This window comes from Boleophthalmus pectinirostris, unplaced genomic scaffold (genome assembly GCF_026225935.1).
Source record: "Boleophthalmus pectinirostris isolate CB_2022bp ecotype Guang Dong unplaced genomic scaffold, ASM2622593v1 HiC_scaffold_12, whole genome shotgun sequence".
Lineage (NCBI taxonomy): Eukaryota > Metazoa > Chordata > Actinopteri > Gobiiformes > Gobiidae > Boleophthalmus > Boleophthalmus pectinirostris.
This window is the reverse complement of record NW_026571018.1, coordinates 18,863,050-18,882,714: the sequence shown is the minus strand read 5'-3', so window position 1 is coordinate 18,882,714 and position 19,665 is coordinate 18,863,050. Positions and strand designations below refer to the sequence as shown.

At 41.8% G+C, this 19,665-nt stretch overlaps 2 protein-coding genes across 3 annotated transcripts; one reads left to right on the top strand and one right to left on the bottom strand.

The window, feature by feature from the left end:
• Positions 1-1,798: 1,798 nt before the first annotated feature.
• ube2g1a (ubiquitin-conjugating enzyme E2G 1a (UBC7 homolog, yeast)) lies at positions 1,799-5,692 on the bottom strand. 2 transcript variants are annotated; one of them, XM_055148872.1, is made up of 6 exons: positions 5,504-5,692; positions 3,992-4,094; positions 3,818-3,915; positions 3,267-3,445; positions 3,046-3,165; positions 1,799-2,879 (listed from the first exon to the last, which is right to left on the bottom strand). In XM_055148872.1, the coding sequence occupies exons 1-5, from the start codon at positions 5,547-5,549 to the stop codon at positions 3,079-3,081; spliced, it is 513 nt and encodes a 170-aa protein (XP_055004847.1). In that variant the 5' UTR covers positions 5,550-5,692; the 3' UTR covers positions 1,799-2,879; positions 3,046-3,078. The 2 variants fall into 2 exon arrangements, with proteins under 2 accessions (XP_055004847.1, XP_020785881.1); XM_020930222.2 differs by having other exon boundaries at positions 1,799-2,863; positions 5,504-5,691.
• Positions 5,693-6,594: 902 nt separating this feature from the next.
• Positions 6,595-14,520, top strand: LOC129407440 (uncharacterized). Its single transcript, XM_055148498.1, has 2 exons — positions 6,595-6,661; positions 7,069-14,520. The coding sequence occupies exon 2, from the start codon at positions 12,174-12,176 to the stop codon at positions 13,419-13,421; it is 1,248 nt and encodes a 415-aa protein (XP_055004473.1). The 5' UTR covers positions 6,595-6,661; positions 7,069-12,173; the 3' UTR covers positions 13,422-14,520.
• The last annotated feature ends 5,145 nt before the right edge of the window (positions 14,521-19,665 follow it).

Genomic DNA, 19,665 nt, shown 5'->3' with positions numbered 1-19,665 from the left:
AATTGCTCAATGAGATACTGTTGTCAAAAGATCAGATAAGAGACATATTTCAAAAATGGAAAGAAATCACTTAAAGAAATGACTTTATACTTTTGCAGTGTTACCAAAAGAGTCATTGCCTAGTCTCAAAGCTGAGTCCACTCACCCCATTTCCTTCCTTTTAAAGCAGTAAAGTTTCAGTTGAAAAATAATGCCGAGGTCAGCATGTTACTTTGGCCTTTCTCGTAAAGGGATTCTGGTCATGGGACACATGGAGATGATGGGTCTATGCTCTTCTTATACATAGATACTTGCATACTAACAGGTTATAGTACATTAACACGGATAATAAAACCCTTATAGAAAGGGTTGCAATAGCAAGTGAAAAATATAGGTTCTTTTCCTAAACACACTACCCTACAGCACAATTTGTTTATTGTTAATTTTGTTTGGATTAATATGAGAGTTACTGACAATGAGAAAACTATTTGAACATTGATTTTACGGCATTACTATCAACTTTGCATCTGTAAATGTGTAGTTATTTTTATAGATCAAAAAGATTACATTTTGTTGAAATAAAACCAGTAGAAAGGTTACAACATTTGCATAAAGGCTTCCAACTCAGAAGCAGTTCTCATGCAGTAAATCCAACTGCAAGTCAGCCAATTAAAACAAGTTAACACTAAGTTGAAAGACAATCAACCAAACGCTACCCAACCATAGTGATTAAAACCCCACCTGACAGCTCAGTTCGGCTAACTACAGTAAAAATCAGCTAGCAACATAACGACCACCCACTATTGAGTTTCCTGACGCCTTTTCCATTGGTTATTCACGTTATTAAAGCTCTGTCACTCTTAAGTTACGAGATGCATATTGTAACGCCGTAATGTTAAAATGCATAACACGGTGAACGGGTGTGTGCTAAAGACCAAAAAAAAATCAATCTCATACCTTCCGCCATGTTGCTCCGGGCGAGCTCCGCGACCTGACTCTGGTATCGCGATACCGCCGAGGCCAAACAGCACCGGGCGGCGTTCACGGGACTCAAGTAAAATCCATATTCACATTTTAATTCCTCTCAAACCCACATAATTCCTATTAAGTACAATCCGTCTCTGTTTAAAGATCTACCTATATTGATATACGGTGGTATGGTATATGGTATATAACTTTTCTAGTAGAGAGTACGCCACCTTCACGTCTATATCATACTTTTATAAGAACTTTTATAAGAACTTATTCATTCTAAAGTCTACATGTAATAGTTTTGCCTGGAATGTTCCACACTATAGCATTTAATATTCTACATTTTTACATTCTAACATCTACAAGTAAATTTATGTAGACAAGCAGGTAAGGTATGCCATCAACTAGTTAAAGGTTAGATTTGTTGAGACATCCCCACTCCCAGTAAGACATAATTATCCAGGGATATTTGTCCATTAAAACACCTGTAAATGGATAAATGTAGTGCAGATAGGTTAAATACCATAATATGGAACACTCAAAGCAATAACATCTCACTGAAGACAAGTAGGCAGCTGGCTTCCCTCTAGGAAGGTTACATAGTGCGTAACGTTTCCCCACACAGTCTTCCTCCTTAGTGAAGAACACAGGACAGTTTAGTATCCATTAGGTGAAATTAAGTGAAGATCTCAATCTTCAATGTGATCTTTTTTTTTTTTTAAGTAAACGATCAATTAGTTCGAATAACTGAGCTCAAATACAACTGTCATTCATTTCCACAAAACCTTAACCTTCAATCAAAACTATTCCTAATGTTGTGTTACACTGAAATAAAAGCCACACAGAATATTGAAAAAAATTTAGAACTTTACAACTTTAGAAGTCACTACAGAAGACAAATTTCATAACAGGAAAAATATACATCAGTATTTTTCTTTGTACATAGAGGAGACCAGGAAATAAATCTGAGAGCAGTGAGGAGATTGGATCAAGTAAAGTTGGTCAAAAAAGAAAACAAGAGACAGATCTTTACAGAAACACACAAGCTTGCAAACTAGAATCCCATTCATCAAAAAGTAAACTATAAAAAGACTAAAGCATGCACAACAATTCCTACGGACGACACACACGTTAAATAGCAAATAAAATAAAAGAATATTGAAAATTATGCGATACCAGATTATTGCTACACCAAGAACTCACCATTGGTATGATACAATTTTGACTTGTTTACAAAATGCTTATCTTTTCATTTCAATGTGTTAAATTCAGGGTTTAGAAGCCAGGGATTTTATTAGGAGGCACTTTAGAAAAATGTCAACAAAAAAACTACATGCACACAAAGGGGATTTTCTGTGAGTTAGTGGCTATAAGTAAGACTTTAATCTGATAACAAAACATAACTGTTGCGGTAACTTTATTAATCTTAATTTAATATAGTTTGTAATTAAAAGCAACAATGGGGTATTTGAAGACTTTCTTGAGCTCTTGTGAGATCAGGTATATCCAGAGGCATCCCACCATCTTGTAAGGACATCCATTTAAAACAAAAACTAATGCACACTCAAAATGGAAAGGAAAAGTAGAGAAAAATAAACCAGTGCTATTTATTTGGTCAAAGACTCCTAACGAATGGAAAAAGTGAATATATTATCCGGTTTAGTCTGTGCTATTTACATGTCTTTACAATATCTTCCTGAAGATTGAAGCAGTTCATAGACTCAAATAAAACTGTAATTATTATTTTTCCTGTTTTGTTGGCACTTGCTTGGCTTTCATTCAGCCTTGGTAGTCACTGGTATGTTCAGTTGCAGCCCGAGGAAAAGCCAGACCAGTTCTGCTGAAAATAGGAGGACAGGTCTGATCCCAAATGGAACAAGAGACAGTGCCATGTCGATTGAAAAGTTGAAACCTGGAGAAAGGCAAAACTAAATGAGAAAAAGCATAAATAATTACACTTCGGTATAAACAAAGCAAGAAAGGTCAAAGTTGGTTAGACAGTGAAGACAATTATCTGTTTACACATACTGTATCTTTGGACAGAAAGGTCTTAAACATAACATTTTAACATAGTTTTAACATAAAAAGACTTACCCTGAAAACATTGAGTTAGAATCATGCTAAATATCACTCAAATGCCATCTCTTGGCTTCTTCGTACACAACGGGAAACTTCTCTTTTGAATTCACCATTTCTGTCCTCTCTCCATTGTTTCTGCAAAGAGGAAGAAATATTAAATACGAAAATAATATGATATTTGAAGAGGTCTCTTTTTTTGCACAATGCACTACATGAACTTAAGAGACCGCACTTACAGCAGCGTCCACATTTGCTGGGGAGTCACCGTTTGGGTCTGCCAGCATAGAGATAACACTAATCATGATGGTTTCAACTGTGTGGATGGGCAGCCAGCGCTCTTCAGGTTTCTCATAGCCATACTTATCCTCCCCAGGCTCGTGTAAAATAGAAATACATACATCTCCATTCTTGTCAACTGGGAAAAAAAACCAGCCCGTTAGTCCAATGTTTCCTCAAACTATGGTTTGTGTGTCACTGGAGTTGGAGTATTTGTTTAATTTCCAGTGAATTCTATTAATATTTGTGTACTCTCTATTTAAAACTAACTTAACCATGGTTTAGCCTCATTTTAGACCTGGTGGTACTCAGGAAAACAAATATTGGTACTTTGACCTGTGTTAGTCAATGCACAAAAAAATAACTCAATGTTAATGACTGAGAGTAAAAATGATTGAGTGCAATTATGATGCAAAATTTTGTGTCTTTGTATTGGCCAGCCATAAAGTGCCATAAACCAGTTTGCTAGTTCAAATGTAGTTATGAAAGAAGTAGGTGTCCCTGTACCTACCATTAGGGTGCCAAATATCTGTAACAAACTTCATTTTGGGAGGTCTTTGAGGGTAGTCTTTGGGAAACGTCAGGTGAGCTTTGAAAACACCACCCTCACTGTGAACAAAATAAAGTATGCTTTGTCCTTGACAGTGATAAACATAATGCAAAACAGTCTATGTGTAGCACTTACTATAGTGTGTCTGGGGGACCAATTATGAGGACTTCCCATCTGTAGAGGTCACTTTCCTCAATCAAACCTGCCGAGAATCCCTCCACTGGGTTTTTGTTCAGCTCTGAAAAGAACATAAATAAATTACAAAAACATATACCGTTTGTTTTCACTAGGATGGCTTATCACATTGTGCTAATAATTTCATCATTGACCTTAATAAAAAAGACATATAGTTATAGTTACCATAAAATGGGCATAAAGACATATTAGGCCCATTTTATGGTAACTATAACATGTTAATTCATTGTAAACCCCAATATTCATTTAAAAAATATATATATAAATAATCAGAATAAGGTACATTTAGTTGTCCCTGTAGAGGAAATGTGCCCTCTGCATTTGACCCATGCTTCAGTGCCTCTGGGCCAGGAGCAGTGAGGCATTGCAGTTCAGTGCCTGGGGACCCATTTTCAGATGTTGCTGGCTTGATCAGGATTACGTTAACCCAAGGATTGTACCCATTGTGTATGTTTTTTTTGTTGTTGTTAAATAATTCAGCTTGGTAAAAGATTGTTGTGCCCGAAAGCACAGATATCAGGGTCCATATAAAAACACTATTTGATGGGGAAAACAGGAGCACCCACAGGAAACCCAGCTCTACACGAGGAGAAACATATAAACTTCATACAGAAAGGCCCGGGAGACCTGCAAATCTAACCCAGAACCTTCTTGCTGTGAAACATAAGTACCAGCCACTCGACCACCGTCCCACTCCTTCCTATTTAGACTGCAAAACTGCAAGACCCACTTCTTTACGGCGGTATTTCACTGTAGCAAGCAGCAGATTTTTGTTGATGGTTTTATTGTTGAAAAATAGCTGTGACTTTTTAAAATTTTATAAATGACAGTCAGCTTTTTTTTAAATCGCACTCAAATAAATACAGAGCAGTGGGTGGGGATAGGAGATCAGTCAAAACTGATTTTTTCAGAGCACTGAAACCTCAAATGCAGGACAATGCAGGCTTATTCAAACATGCATGAAAAACATAAGGAAATGCTAAGGGAACATCATTACAGCGTGGTTAAAAGCTTATGAAAGTAGATTTAGCATCATCATATGTCTCCTTTAAGTGAATCCAAAACATTTTTTTACCAAAATGCATGAAACGCGGATCGTTGTGCTGTCGGGACTGTTTGTAAACACAGGCAATGCTAAGTGCTAACAGCTAACAGTGCTGCACTGTGAAAGCCGTTGAGACTTCTGACAGCGGCTTCAACTGAACAGCAAAAGATATGAGAAAACAAGTTGTACAAACAGCAAACTGGGACCAACCAGACACCAAACAGACACAATCACATCCGTATCACACCACCGATGATGTCTGGATATGATAAATTTGTATCATTTGTGTGTAGGTTATGTAGAAGGTTCAGGAAACAGTTTGCGCCAGCATCAGTCTTTCACTAACAGCTAACGGCTGTGCTAGCGCAAATGCCGTCACCAGTTAACACTTGGGTGGTTTTAATTACCTGCAAGCTGTTTCTTGAGCAACAATGCAGACTGGGGCTCTGTCATACTTTAGCCAATTCAGTGCTACGGTGTTCAATAACGTTATTTAGATATAATCGTGTTAACAAAGCGTTGACTGAAAAGTAGCTGGTCTATTTTCGGCTCTGGATCTCGTCATTCTCCGTATTCTTCTTCGGGTCAGGGTTGCCAGATTTTCGGAGAGAAATAAGCGACCGAGCCTCTGAAAAAAGCCCCAATACAAGCGTCCGAGTCCCACCAAAGTAAGTTAAAAAAAAAAACCAAAAACATCTAGTTATAGGCCGTGTTTTGCCACTGAACGAATCCGAATAAAATGCGCATTTTAATAGCATATTTACCTGAGTAACAGCTTTAGAGTTTAATCAATTGCTAAAAGCATGTTCTCATTACTTGGTCACACAATTCGTGACTGTTAATATTTGCAAGCGGCTTTCTAAAACTAGTTTCTAAACTAGCTTTCTAAAAAGACGATATAAATACTCAGACTTGGCAACCCTCCTTCGGGTGCAGTGTCTCAGAGCTGCAGCTTGAGCTCATCTTTACTACCACCTTCTGGCTATTACTGCAGTTACTGCTTAGGTAAAATAAATGAAGCCATAAAGAACACACAATATGTAACTTAAAAAATATATATATTTATTTCATGTTGTTTTATGTTTATTACTCTCTGAAAACATGTGTCGTAATTGTGGCCATCTCCACAAACCTCGCTCACTCTGATTTGGTCTGGAGGAGGGCCTGAAATGTTATTTGGTTCAAATCAGTTACAGTGCAGTTACAAATATATATATATATATATATATATATATATATATATATATATATATATATATATATATATATATATATATATATATATATAATGTATGTGTGTGTGTATGTGTGTGTGTATATGTGTGTGTATATATATATATATATATATATATATATATATATATATATATATATATATATATATATATATATATATGTAAGGGAGTGACCACTAGGTGGTACTCGTGTACTTTGTTTACTTGTCGAGACCGCAGTTACTGTTTTTGTTGTTTTTGGCCCATGTCCAAGTGCGGCCACCGTAGCGGCAGCGCGAAGAGGCTGCGTAGACGCCTCTCGGCCTCTTCTCTCTGTCCTTACTCCGTAAGGTAGGCACTGTCAATCGCAGTTAATCAGATCTATCAACATCTTTGTTGATATTTGCCATCTTCATGTTAATTGCACCAAATAGGTTAAGGAAAATGTTTTACTCATTATTGGTCCTGTTCTGAATGACCAGCACATTGGTTTGTTCGTTTTATGGCACTTGATTTTACGCTAGCAGTTGGGAGCAGTCAGAGTCCGTTGATGCGTTGTGTAGTGTGTTGTAGCCTATTGTGGTGACCATTTACCAAATTTACCAACCATTTACTAAATAATAGTTTTTCTTATTTTATGATATTTTATTATTATTATTGTTGTACACTGTGTGTGAACATGAAATTTATAATTGGTAATTGTATTGTTGTAGTAAATGACTAATTAGCTGGTCTTCTCTCTGCCGTTACTCCATAAGGTCCCATGAGCCAAGCAACTGAACGAAACACCTGTTATCGCTATTGGAACTCATCAAATAAATACACTGGCTGCCCCTCATTCCACAATCAAAAAGAACCGCTGTGTCTGCTGTGATCCTTCTCCCCGCACCACACCTAGCCACTCTTACATCACCAAACACAACGCAGGGTCCTGAAGCTGGGTGCGCTGAGACAACTGGGACCACATATAGACTGTCAGTGCGTGAGGGTTACATCTTTTTGGTGCCGTGACCCGGATTGTGGTGCTTCAGCTCAAAGTGCAGTCTACAGTGAGAGGAGTGAAGAGAAGTATTGTTGCTTGGCTCTCCCTGGATGGTGTCCTGGCTGCTGTAATTGCTGTGGAGCTGAGCGACCGTGGAAGTGTGGACCGCGCACCTGCTCTGGAACCGGCTGTATCTGTCCCTCCATCTGGCTGTTCTGCATCGGATCCACTGGCCTTCTCTATCTACAGACACTGAGCCTGAGTGTGCGCCTCCTGTTGATCGTACACCTCCACCTGCAAGCCAAGCTGAGCCATAAAAAGAAGGCAGCTCCTAGTTATAGTAAAGATGGGTGCAGTGGTATACATAAAGGGTACTGTGTATAATAAGTGTATAACATTGCACAACAGTATTATAGCAGTGTGGTATTTCCTCTTCAACCCAAAGTGTGTTGATGGTTTTGAGTTTTCACCTTAAAGTATTGTGGGTGTTCATTTTGAGTAATAACTGTTCTAGTTGTGCTTTCTATGGTGTGTTTTGGATATTGTTAAAGCCAAAGTTGTCAGGTCACTTTTGCACATTAGTAACTTAGAATGCAGCACCAAATCAACATTGACATGCCAGTAGATCAGCAAGGGCCCCAAGTAGGACTTTTTACACACCATACACAGACTGTTGCCAAACAGGTCCCCTACACTGACCATTACCCCACTCCCGCTCACTCTACAGGTCTGCCCATTCCTGACGTTTCCAAGCTGCTGCCCTCCCCACCTTGGACCACAGCCCAGCTGCCAGACCCAACCACCCAGTCAACCGGTCAGTGCCATGGCAGCCTGTTGTAAGTGTTGCAGGCCCTCTGCCTCAGGCTAATCTATGGAGTCCAGCACCAGTGCCACCTCCTGCCTTAAGCCCTGTGCCATCTCTGCTGGACCTGCCGACACCTACACCAATGTACCATGTAGCACCAATGCCTCCTCACGACATGCCTGCCAGAGCCTCAGCCCATCAGAGCTCCCCTATACCTGCCTATGGAGGTTTCATGCAAAAACACCAGGTAAAGAATGTGCAAGTCTTCACGGGTAACATGGACAGCAAGATACTAGTGGAGGACTGGATAAGGGACATGCAGTACCTCCTTGATGCCATTGAACTCCCTGTGCACCTCCGCTTTTCTACTGTTGTGAGACACCTCGGAGGTGAGGCCAGAAAGCTAGTGTTAAACCTGCCCCCCCAAGAGCAAACCCCTGAAAGGGCATTCGATGAGTTAAAAGCAGAATACAGTGACGCACACTCCTCCCTTGACCCACTGGCAGACTTCTATGAGCGCAATCAAAAGCCTGGTGAGACTGCCTGCTCCTTACTATAGCGTTAGAGGCCATCCTGCGCACTGTTGAGGAGAGCCAACGTAGTGGCCGTCCCTTCCCTGACAGAGACAGTAAGCTCACACGTCAGTTTCTGAGGGGGCTTGTCGATGAAAATGTGTACACCAGAATTGCCCCTCTCAAGCCCCGACTTCTAAGCTTCCGAGAGCTTCAAGCGGAGCTCCGTGACCTAGCCAGAGAAGGTAATAGGTTCCAACCACCACACAAACAAAGAAAGTCGTATGCCCACGTCCAGACCTCTGAGGAGCAGAATAGTGACATGAAAAGGGGAAAAAACAAGCAAACTGAACTTTCTGAGCTGACAGAGATTGTGAAAAAACTTGCACTTAGTCAAGAAGAGCAAATGATTAAACTAGCTGATCTCGAGTTAAAAATGTCCAGCCCTGCACCCTTAGTTAAGCCTGCACTGAGAAGTAAGGCCCCGAGTGCCAGTGTCACATGTCACAGGTGTGGTAAACAGGACACATAGCTCGTGTCTGCCGGGCTGTCCTCCCAGATGTCAGTCCTGGGCAGTCCAGGCAGTCGCAGCCTGTGGAGTCTTCTGATAGCCCCCCTTCGTCTGCTCGGCCTTTAAACTCTTAGAGCCCATGGTAGAAGGGGCCACCATGGGCACCCCAGAATGTCTCCTCCCCAAAAAAACTGTTAAAAAGAGGGAGAAAATGCCTTTAGTGGGACCGAGAAATGAGGGTGGGGTGGTGGTTAATGGTTTAAAGTGCACAGCTCTCATTGATTCCGGCTCACAGGTGACCACTATCGCTAACAGCTTTTATTCTAGTCACCCAAAAGCCACAGCCCTCCACAGTGCCTATAGAAGTGGCAGCAGGCCATGCCGTGCCCTACAGTGGCTTCATAAACATAGAGTTGAAAGTGTTGGGCAAAGTGTTTAGTTCCGTACCTACCTTTGTAGTTCCTGATTCAGACTATCTCTCCTCTGTCCCTCTCTTAGTAGGGACCAATGTGCTCCGGGCCTCCAGAAGTCATTTTAAAGAAGCCTATGGGCAGCACTTCCTCCATCAAGTGAAAGAAGAACACCCAGAGTGGTATACAGCCTTGCTTGATGTTGAAAAATGTGAAACGAAGAAAACAAGTGACCTGGTGGAGCCCGCCGTATTTGCTGGCCGCAAACTGAGAATTCCTGCTGGAAAGGAAATAGACTTAAAATGCAAAGTAAAAACTGGCCCCCAAAAACAATTATACACTGTCTTCCTTGAAAGCCACGTCTCCTTAGGTCTCCCCCAAGACCACCTTGTTGCTAAAGTCCTGGCCAATGTCGATAAAGGCTTTGTCCCAATCAGAGTTATGAACATGTCCCAGCGCAGTGTCACTATTAGGCCCCAAACCCCTCTGGCCCATGCCTTTCTTGTTGAAAAGGTGGTTGAGTTTCCAGATAGTGCCGGCCCCTCTGGTGCAGTACAAACCAGTGTTAGTCTGGATCATGTTATTTCTGAAAGTATTGTGGATCTAAGCGGGGCTGCAACAGATAACGGACAACAGCGCACTGTCGTCCAACAACTCATCGACAAAAACAAAGACATGTTATCACGACACTCAACAGACTATGGTCATACTAATACAGTGCAACATGAAATAACACTCATTGACTCAAAACCCTTTCGACTGCCGTATCGTAAAATTCCTCCTTCACAGTGGCAGGATGTTAGGAAGCTGTTAACTGAGATGGAGGCAGCCGGAGTCATTTGGCCCAGTAAAAGCCCCTATGCTTCTCCTGTGGTAGTTGTCACTAAAAAGGACGGGTCATTGAGGCTCTGTATTGATTATCGAAAACAACTCATGCAGCACAAGAGACACCTTTCCCCTGCCCAGAATAGAGGAGGCTCTGGAGGCATTGGGACAGGCTAAATACTTCTCCACCCTCGACCTCACATCAGGCTACTGGCAGGTAGAAGTGGCGGAACAGGACAAACACAAAACTGCATTCAGCACACCAATGGGACTGTTTGAGGCGAATAGGATGCCCTTTGGCCTTCAAAATGCCCCATCCACATTTCAGAGGCTAATGACATGCTGTTTTGGTGATCTCAACTTTACTCATCTGCTAATCTATTTGGATGATCTAATCATATTTTCAAAGACCTTTGATGAACATTTGGGGAGGCTCCAGCTAGTGTTTGACCGCCTCCGACAGCATGGGTTAAAGCTTAAGCCTTCCAAGTGCCAGCTAGTGAGAAAGGAGGTGCAGTATTTGGGGCACATAGTGTCAGCGAAAGGGGTTAAAACTGACCCACAGAAAATCAGCAAAGTTAAAGATTGGCCAAGACCTACTAACAGGAAAGAGGTGCTCCAGTTCCTTGGCTTCGTGGGGTACTATAGGTGGTATGTCCCAAACTTCTCCTCAATTGCTGCACCCTTGTATTGCCTCACATCAGGTGACCCTAGAAAAAAGAAAAGGGGTACAAACAGAAATGCTGAGCCTGCCCGTCCTTTTCTATAGACTGACCAGTGCGAGAATGCTTTCTCACTGTTGAAAGACAAGCTGATTACTGCGCTGTGCTTGGTTACCCAGACTACAACCTGCCCTTTGTGCTCCAGACAGATGCATCGGGTGGGGGATCAGGCGCTGTGTTAGCACAGATCCAAGAGGGGCAGGAAAGGGTTATAGTTTATGCAAGCAGAGGTTTAACCCCACCTGAAACACATTACCCGGCGCATAAGCTCGAGTTCCTCACCCTTAAATGGGCAGTAACCGACAAATTCTATGATCATCTGTACGGGCGTCGCTTCTCAGTTCTGACAGACAATAACCCCCTTAAGTATGTCATGTCCTCGGCAAAACTTGACGCCACAGGCCAGCGTTGGGTTTCTCAACTGCACATTTTCAACTTTGATATTCAGTATCGCAGGGGCAGAACTAATGCAAATGCGGATGCACTTTCACACATGTCGAGCCAAGATGTTGCTGCAGTCCTGTCCCCACCAGGTCACCAACAACAGCTGCCCCCAGACACCTAAAAACGCCCCTGATACAAGGTCTGTGCCCCAGACAAGAGATGGCGCAGACGAGCCCTATTTAGAGGTGGGAACAGAATCTCTCCCAGCCATGACCACCAATGAAATTCGCATAGCCCAGAAAGAGGATTCTGTGATTGGCCCGGTCCTGTTTTCAAAGAGCCGCAACCGAAAGCCAGACCACAGTGATAGAGCTGGGATGGGCGAGCATGGGCGCCTTCTCTTAAAAGAGTGGAGGAGGTTGGCGATAAAAAATTGAGTCTTGTTCCGCAAAGTCAAGGACCAACAAAGAGGCATGTTGGAGCAACTTGTACTGCCTGAGACACTGCACACTAAAGTCAAAACCACCCTGCATGATGACTCAGGGCACTTGGGGTTTGAAAGGACTTTGCAAATGATAAGAGAGAGGTTTTACTGGCCAAAGATGTTCCAGGAGATTAAAGCCTGGTGTGAGCGATGTGAAAGGTGTTGCCTGAGAAAGACCCCACTGCAGGCCTCAGAGCTCCCCTGGTCAGTATTCACTCTAGCGCCCCCATGGTACTTGTTTGTGTTGACTTTTTAAGCTTAGAAAAATCCAGGGGTGGCATTGAAAATGTTCTCATTGTTACAGATCATTTCTCTCGCTATGCCCAAGCATACCCCACCAGAGATCAGAAAGCCAGTACAGTGGCTAAGACATTGTGGAAAAACTTCTTCTGTCGTTTTGGTTTCCCTGCCAAGCTCCATGCAGACCAGGGCCGAAATTTTGAAAGTACCATTGTAAAAGAACTGTGTAAATGTGTTGGCATTACAAAAACTCACACCACACCATACCATCCACAGGGCAACGGCACAACTGAAAGATATAACCGCACATTAATGAATATGCTTGGTACCCTTGAGCCCCACCAAAAGCCCCGCTGGCACGAACACGTTGACGCAATGACCCATGCCTATAACTGTACACAACACGACTCCACCGGCTATACACCTTACTATCTCATGTTCGGCAGGCACCCCAGGCTTCCTGTTGACCTTGTCTTTGGGCTCTCTGATTCTAGGAAGTCGTGTGAGTACTCTGAGTATGTCCAAACGCTACACACTGCCTTGTCCAAAGCCTATGCCCAGGCCAATCAGTCGTCCCATCATGCCAAACAGCAGCAGAAAAAGCACTATGACAAGAGAGCTAAGGGTCAGGCGTTCAGCCCAGGAGACAGGGTCCTGGTTAAAATTTGTCATGTAGAGAATCGCCAGAAACTCGGAGACAGGTGGGAATCACACCCATACATTGTGGTCAAAAAGCAGCCTACTCTACCAGTGTATGTGATTAGGAGAGAGGATGGGGGAACTGAGAGGGTGGTCCATCCTAATCTTTTAACACAGTGCATGTCTCTTCCAGTGCAGCAAAGACAAACGGGTGCTCCTGACGGGCATGAATATGCAACAGAGAGTGAAAATAAACAACAGGACAGTGAAAATACGAATGAGTCGGATGTGGAGAATGTGGAGGAACCTGACGATTGTATCAGTCCTGAAATTGCTGGCCAGGAGCCAGACCAGCTAAGCACAGAAGAGGCAGAAGTGGTGGCTGGGCTGCGGGAGGAAGAGGTGGGCAGGGATTGTTCTGTTTCACCCCAAGGGGCCAATATCCTAAAGAGAAACCCCACAAGAGAGCGACACCCCCCAAAGAAACTTTCCTATGAGACACAAGTGACTACCACTGACAATGACCTAAGACTGATAGAGAGAGGCAGGAAGATATGGCAAAGGGAGAAAGCGAAAAGAGCTTCTGGATGTACATAAACACATACAGTTCCTGTTGTTGTGTTTGTTTTGTTTTCTGTAGAGAATAACACTGTTGGGTCTGTCTAGTTGGGTGTGTCCGATGGCTGGAACACCATCAATTAAAGGAGGGGTGGATGTAAGGGAGTGACCACTAGGTGGTGCTCCTGTACTTTGTTTACTTGTCGAGACCGCAGTTACTGTTTTGTTGTTTTTGGCCCATGTCCAAGTGCGGCCACCGTAGCGGCAGCGCGAAGAGGCTGCGTAGACGCCTCTCGGCCTCTTCTCTCTGCCCTTACTCCGTAAGGTAGGCACTGTCAATCGCAGTTAATCAGATCTATCAACATCTTTGTTGATATTTGCCATCTTCATGTTAATTGCACCAAATAGGTTAAGGAAAATGTTTTACTCATTATTGGTCCTGTTCTGAATGACCAGCACATTGGTTTGTTCATTTTATGGCACTTGATTTTACGCTAGCAGTTGGGAGCAGTCAGAGTCCGTTGATGCGTTGTGTAGTGTGTTGTAGCCTATTGTGGTGACCATTTACCAAATTTACCAACCATTTACTAAATAATAGTTTATCTTGTTTTATGATATTTTATTATTATTATTGTTGTACACTGTGTGTGAACATGAAATTTATAATTGGTAATTGTATTGTTGTAGTAAATGACTAATTAGCTGGTCTTCTCTCTGCCGTTACTCCGTAAGGTCCCATGAGCCAAGCAACTGAACGAAACACCTGTTATCGCTATTGGAACTCATCAAATAAATACACTGGCTGCCCCTCATTCCACAATCAAAAAGAACCGCTGTGTCTGCTGTGATCCTTCTCCCCGCACCACACCTAGCCACTCTTACATCACCAAACACAACGCAGGGTCCTGAAGCTGGGTGCGCTGAGACAACTGGGACCACATATAGACTGTCAGTCCGTGAGGGTTACATATATACATATATATATTAGGGATGTCAAATTATCGCGTTAATTGCAATTAATTAATTACAGTCATATTTAGCGCGTTATGTTTTTTAATCGCGTTAATCTCATTTTTAATCTCTAACTTTACTGTTTATGTATGCGAGTTGCTTTATTATAAAATCTGTTTTTATGTGTTTATGGGACAATAACACACACACACAAAAAAAAAACCTTTATAATTTTTTTTTATTTCGGTAATTCCACTCATTGCCGGAAACCCACACAAAATACGCGCAGTAAGAGGGATGTAAACGTCATGTTAACGTTGGCGGCGTCAGTCGCACAATGGACGAGGTCGAAGAGCCAGTAGAACAGAAGCAGCAGTGCACAGGTAAAAACGCATTCGTGTCTTGGAAATTATTCTCCCAACGTGAAATATAAAAGAAAATAACAAATATAAAATCGCCTACAACTTAAATGTCACTGGTGAAAACAACCTGCATAGACTCATGATGTCTGCACTACTGTCCTATAGTGACCTGCCACATGAGGGGACACGCACACAAACACACACAAACACACACAAACACAACACACACACACACAAACACAAACAAACACAAACACACAACAAACACAAACACACACCTTCATCATCGTCATTAACCTGAGAACGCGCGGACCACGTTTCCTTCCGTAGTTACTGGGCGGACACCGCGGTCCTCCCGTGCGCCGCGTATGTTTTCTCGCGTAAACTGCTCTTCCTCCTGTGCGCCTCTAAACCAGAACTAACACCAAGACTAAAACCAGGACTAAACCAGAACTGAGACCAGGTCTAAACCAGGTCTAAACCAGGTCTAAACCAGGACTAAACCAGAACTGAGACCAGGTCTAAACCAGGTCTAAACAAGGACTAAACCAGGACTAAACCAGAACTAAAACCAGGACTAAACCAGAACTAACACCAGGACTAACCCATTCCAGGACTAAAGTAGGACTAAACCAGGTCTAAACCAGGACTAAACCAGAACTAAAACCAGGTCTAAACCAGGACTAAACCAGAACTAAAACCAGGTCTAAACCAGGACTAAACCAGAACTAACACCAGGACTAACCCATTCCAGGACTAAACTAGGACTAAAGTAGGACTAAACCAGGTCTAAACCAGGACTAAACCAGAACTAAAACCAGGTCTAAACCAGGACTAAACCAGAACTAAAACCAGAACTAAAACCAGGACTAAACCAGAACTAAACCAGAACTAACACCAGGACTAACCCATTCCAGGACTAAACTAGGACTAAAGTAGGACTAAACCAGGTCTAAACCAGGACTAAACCAGAACTAAAACCAGGTCTAAACCAGGACTAAACCAGAACTAACACCAGGTCTAAAACCAGGACTAACCCATTCCAGGACTAAAGTAGGACTAAACCAGGACTAAATCAGAACTAAAACCAGGTCTAAACCAGGTCTAAACCAGAACTAAAATCAGGTCTAAACCAGGACTAAACCAGAACTAAACCAGAACTAAAACCAGGTCTAAACCAGGTCTAAACCAGGACTAAACCAGAACTAACACCAGGACTAAAACCATGACTCTAACCCATTCCAGGACTAAAGTAGGACTAAAGCAGGTCTAAACCAGGACTAAAACCAGTGATCTCATATATAAAGCATTTCTCTATCAATAATATTTTTCATATGGTTAAGGAAAGACTGGACTTTTTATTGTCTTTAAGTAGACAAAAGTTATTATGTTCAGATTTCCTGGTCTTTGCTACTTGACAGCAAACAGTTTCTTATTCATGGAGACTTGGGCTCAACAGCTAATTTGAAGAGAACAAACAAGAACAACATTTGCAGGATGCAGTTGCTACATTCATGTAGTTTTAAAAAGCATGACAATATCAAGTAATCCAAGTATTCAAATTACTCACTTTAAGTAATTGAATGGAGTAAGTTACAAACTACATTTTGGGATCTGTAATCTATAGGGGAATACATTTTAAAAGTAACCTTCCCAACACTGCAGATTAGTAATTGTAATAATAATGATGATACTGTGGAATGTGACTGCATCTGTTAAAGTTTGTTAAACAATAAATGACTTTATAAAGTCACTTTTTTTTTGTTCTATATCAGTCTTTTGATCTGCCACAATAATTAGTCGGGGAGTCTCAAAAATGGGTTGAACCTGACATCGCCTGCCATACTTTTTATTTGTGTTTTTTTGTTAACTGTGACCCTGAGGACCAATAATTGGAGGGTCTGCTCTTCTGGAAATATCGCGAAAAAAAAATTGTGGCTATTTTGTGTAGGTAACCTTCATTTTGTGATAGAAAATTTTGAAAAATGAAAAATTTCCTCAAATCCTCAGTGGATTGGGTAAGCTGTCTACAAATACATTCCAGATGCAAAGAACACATGTGGTGACAACATTCAGTGAAAAAAATATTCATAAAACACATTTCTACATGATTTTGGCTCAATTTAATGCCAAAAAATAAGGCATTTTTTTCACTTTTTTCCAGTCTTTTCATCTTTACTTCATTGGCAATCAACTATTCCCCCAAGTTTTGACATCAGCCAATATGCCATTCTTTTCTTCAAACAGTATAGTCATTCCACAGAAAAAAATATAAAAATCCAACCAAAATCAATGGATCTGTGATGATTTCTTTACCATCAACAGGCCCAGAACCTCAATAGAATGTTAGGCTCCTCTCAACATTCCATAAGGCACACTGGATATTTAGCATGGTTGTTAATGTCCACATTATTAAACATCATGGCCTAGGCATCTTTTAAATACTACTACTACTACTACTACTACTAATAATAATAAATATAGCCGCAAGCGGCAATGATCGGCCCTCGCTTGAGCCTATGCCACGCCCATGCCACGCCGCACCCTGGCCACGTTGAGCTCTGCACATGCCGTGCCCCACGAATGCACCTTACTCATTGATCTAACTTCTAAATTAACACTAACCCCTAAACCTACGTGCACTCCTAACTAGGGATGATCGGCATTAACGATGAAATTTTCGTAATCGCTCTAGAGTCGTTTGAGTTTTAATGATTCAGCAACTCTAAACTTAAAACGCATCGCATATGCAATTCAGTGGATTCAGTATACAGGTTAGTGTGACCAGATTTGCGTTTGTCAAAACCAGGACACCGTACGGGAGGTGGGAGGTGGGGACTCATCATCGACATTGCGCGACTCTCACCTGGTAAAGCTTTTTCCCACTGGACACCGAAACATATGTGCTGCTTTGTACACTGTGCACATGGACTCCTACTTGTCCCGAACGCAACGGAAAGCGTGGAATTTTTTGTACAAATCACAAATACGCATTTGTGCTTCGGTACGCTGCAGACTGACCGACTGTTTGTGTCTGCTCCTTCTGAGTGCAGAGAGCTACATGTACAGACCCCTGTTTGGTCACGCTATGCACAGCAACCTACATTCGGTTTGTCGCTTAAAATTAACGTAATGATCAATTATCAATTAATCGATTAATCATGCCCATCCCTACTCCTAACCCTAGCCTAACCTTACCCCTAACCTAACCCGAACCCTACTATTTTTCTCAATTTCTGTATGTGTTGATTTTTTCTTTTTTTTAAATCCAAGATGGTGGACTTCCGGTTTGGGAGAGAGCGTGGTCACAATATACTTTATTATTCCTATTCCCATCTGTGTACTAAATTTGGTTTGAGTACATCAAAGTTTTTGTTGGGACGTCCCCATGGTGAAGACAGATTTTTAGCCAGTTGCCATGGCAACATGATGGGAGATGGAGTGTGGGCGTCATTGACTTTTTTCATTAAGACCACTCCACGAATGTGTGTACCAAATTTTACATGCCTACGACAAAGTAAAATTTTATTGTTCCATACAACCTCCCTAGGGGGGCCAGTTTAGATTTTCTTATATAAATCTGTTCAGAGTTGTGGTGTCCACCAACAATTAAAGTTTGAGTGAACTTGGCCAGTTTGTGCAAATTATCACATGCTGAAGTTTGATGGCGCGCTGCAAAAACGAACCCGAAATTTGCACCGTTGCCACAGCAACCCTGTTTTAAAAAGCTTTAAACAACTTTTAATGTCTCACTCGTCTAGATGATACCGAATGATTCTAGTGAGTCTGGGTCAAACGCCTTAGGACGAGTTCGTTCAAATATGAGGACAAGAAAATGCGCCTTTGGCACCGAGTAGCGCGATCAGTCCGATATGGCCGACTTCCTGTTAATATACTTTTTTGTCCCTATTCCCATGGTGCATCTGTGTACCAAATTTGGTTTGGCTACGCCAAAGTTTTTGTTGGGTGTCCTATAGATGCATCAAGAATCTCAGACTTCCGGTCATTGTGCAGTTCATGCTGGGAAGGATTTTCCAAAAGAGTGAGCATCAAACCTCCATGTTTGTTTTCCCATTGTAGTTTATTGTCAAAGTCGATCTTTTCAAGTCTTTTGAACCATATCACTTTTGTTTCTGGTTCTGATATTGTCATATTTTAGTTTTGTGATTCAGATATCGTTAATTGTGTGGTTGTTGGATCCTAACAGCGGAAAACGACTCGAGAAATTTGTTTGTGAACTCCATAAATGCAAAAGTGAATCAGATGTGTGTGACTCAAACCTCTGTTCAAACTGTTTCTCTTCCCAACGGAATTGAAAAATAGTGAAAGGTGAAGGTGATGGGCAGGATTGATCCACAGGAAGAAACAAAAAGGAAACATTTGACTTCCTAACTCATCCTGAGTTTGCAGAGAACATTTTGTATGTGGAGCACCATCAAAGTAAAATCCCATTTGTTAAGTGAGACGTACAGAAGACAAACAGACTGAGCTCACACATTCTTGTTCTTGTGGTTTTACAGCAACATCACGTCTTGGTCTCTTTGCAGTGGAAAATGTTTCTTGGTGAACAGCTGGTGCCTTTCACTTTGGCATTGACTTTTTAAATTTGTGAACAAGGTGGAGCGAAGGACCATGATGTTTAATAATGTGGACATTAACAACCATGCTAAATATCCAGTGTGCCTTATGGAATGTTGAGAGTAGCCTAACATTCTATTGAGGTTCTGGGCCTATTGATGGTAAAGAAATCATCACAGATCCACTGATTTTGGTTGGATTTTTATATTTTTTTCTGTGGAATGACTATACTGGTTTTGACAAACGCCAATATGGTCACACTAACCTGTATTCCACTGAATCATGTCTTTTAATCTGACAGAAATTGACCGCATCAGCCACACAAGAGCTGTAGTTTTATCTTTGCTGAGTTTATGCAAATTAGCGATGCGGTTTTAAGTTTCGTTTCTGTG

Excerpts from the sequence above, each read along its gene's own strand:
- ube2g1a (XM_055148872.1), bottom strand. The coding sequence starts at position 5,549 with ATGACAGAGCCCCAGTCTGCATTGTTGCTCAAGAAACAGCTTGCAG. Across the intron at positions 3,446-3,817 it reads AGATATTTGGCACCCTAATG|TTGACAAGAATGGAGATGTA; the intron begins GTAGGTACAGGG and ends TTTTTTTCCCAG. Across the intron at positions 3,166-3,266 it reads CAGCAAATGTGGACGCTGCT|AAACAATGGAGAGAGGACAG; the intron begins GTAAGTGCGGTC and ends TCCTCTTTGCAG.
- LOC129407440 (XM_055148498.1), top strand. The coding sequence starts at position 12,174 with ATGGTACTTGTTTGTGTTGACTTTTTAAGCTTAGAAAAATCCAGGGGT.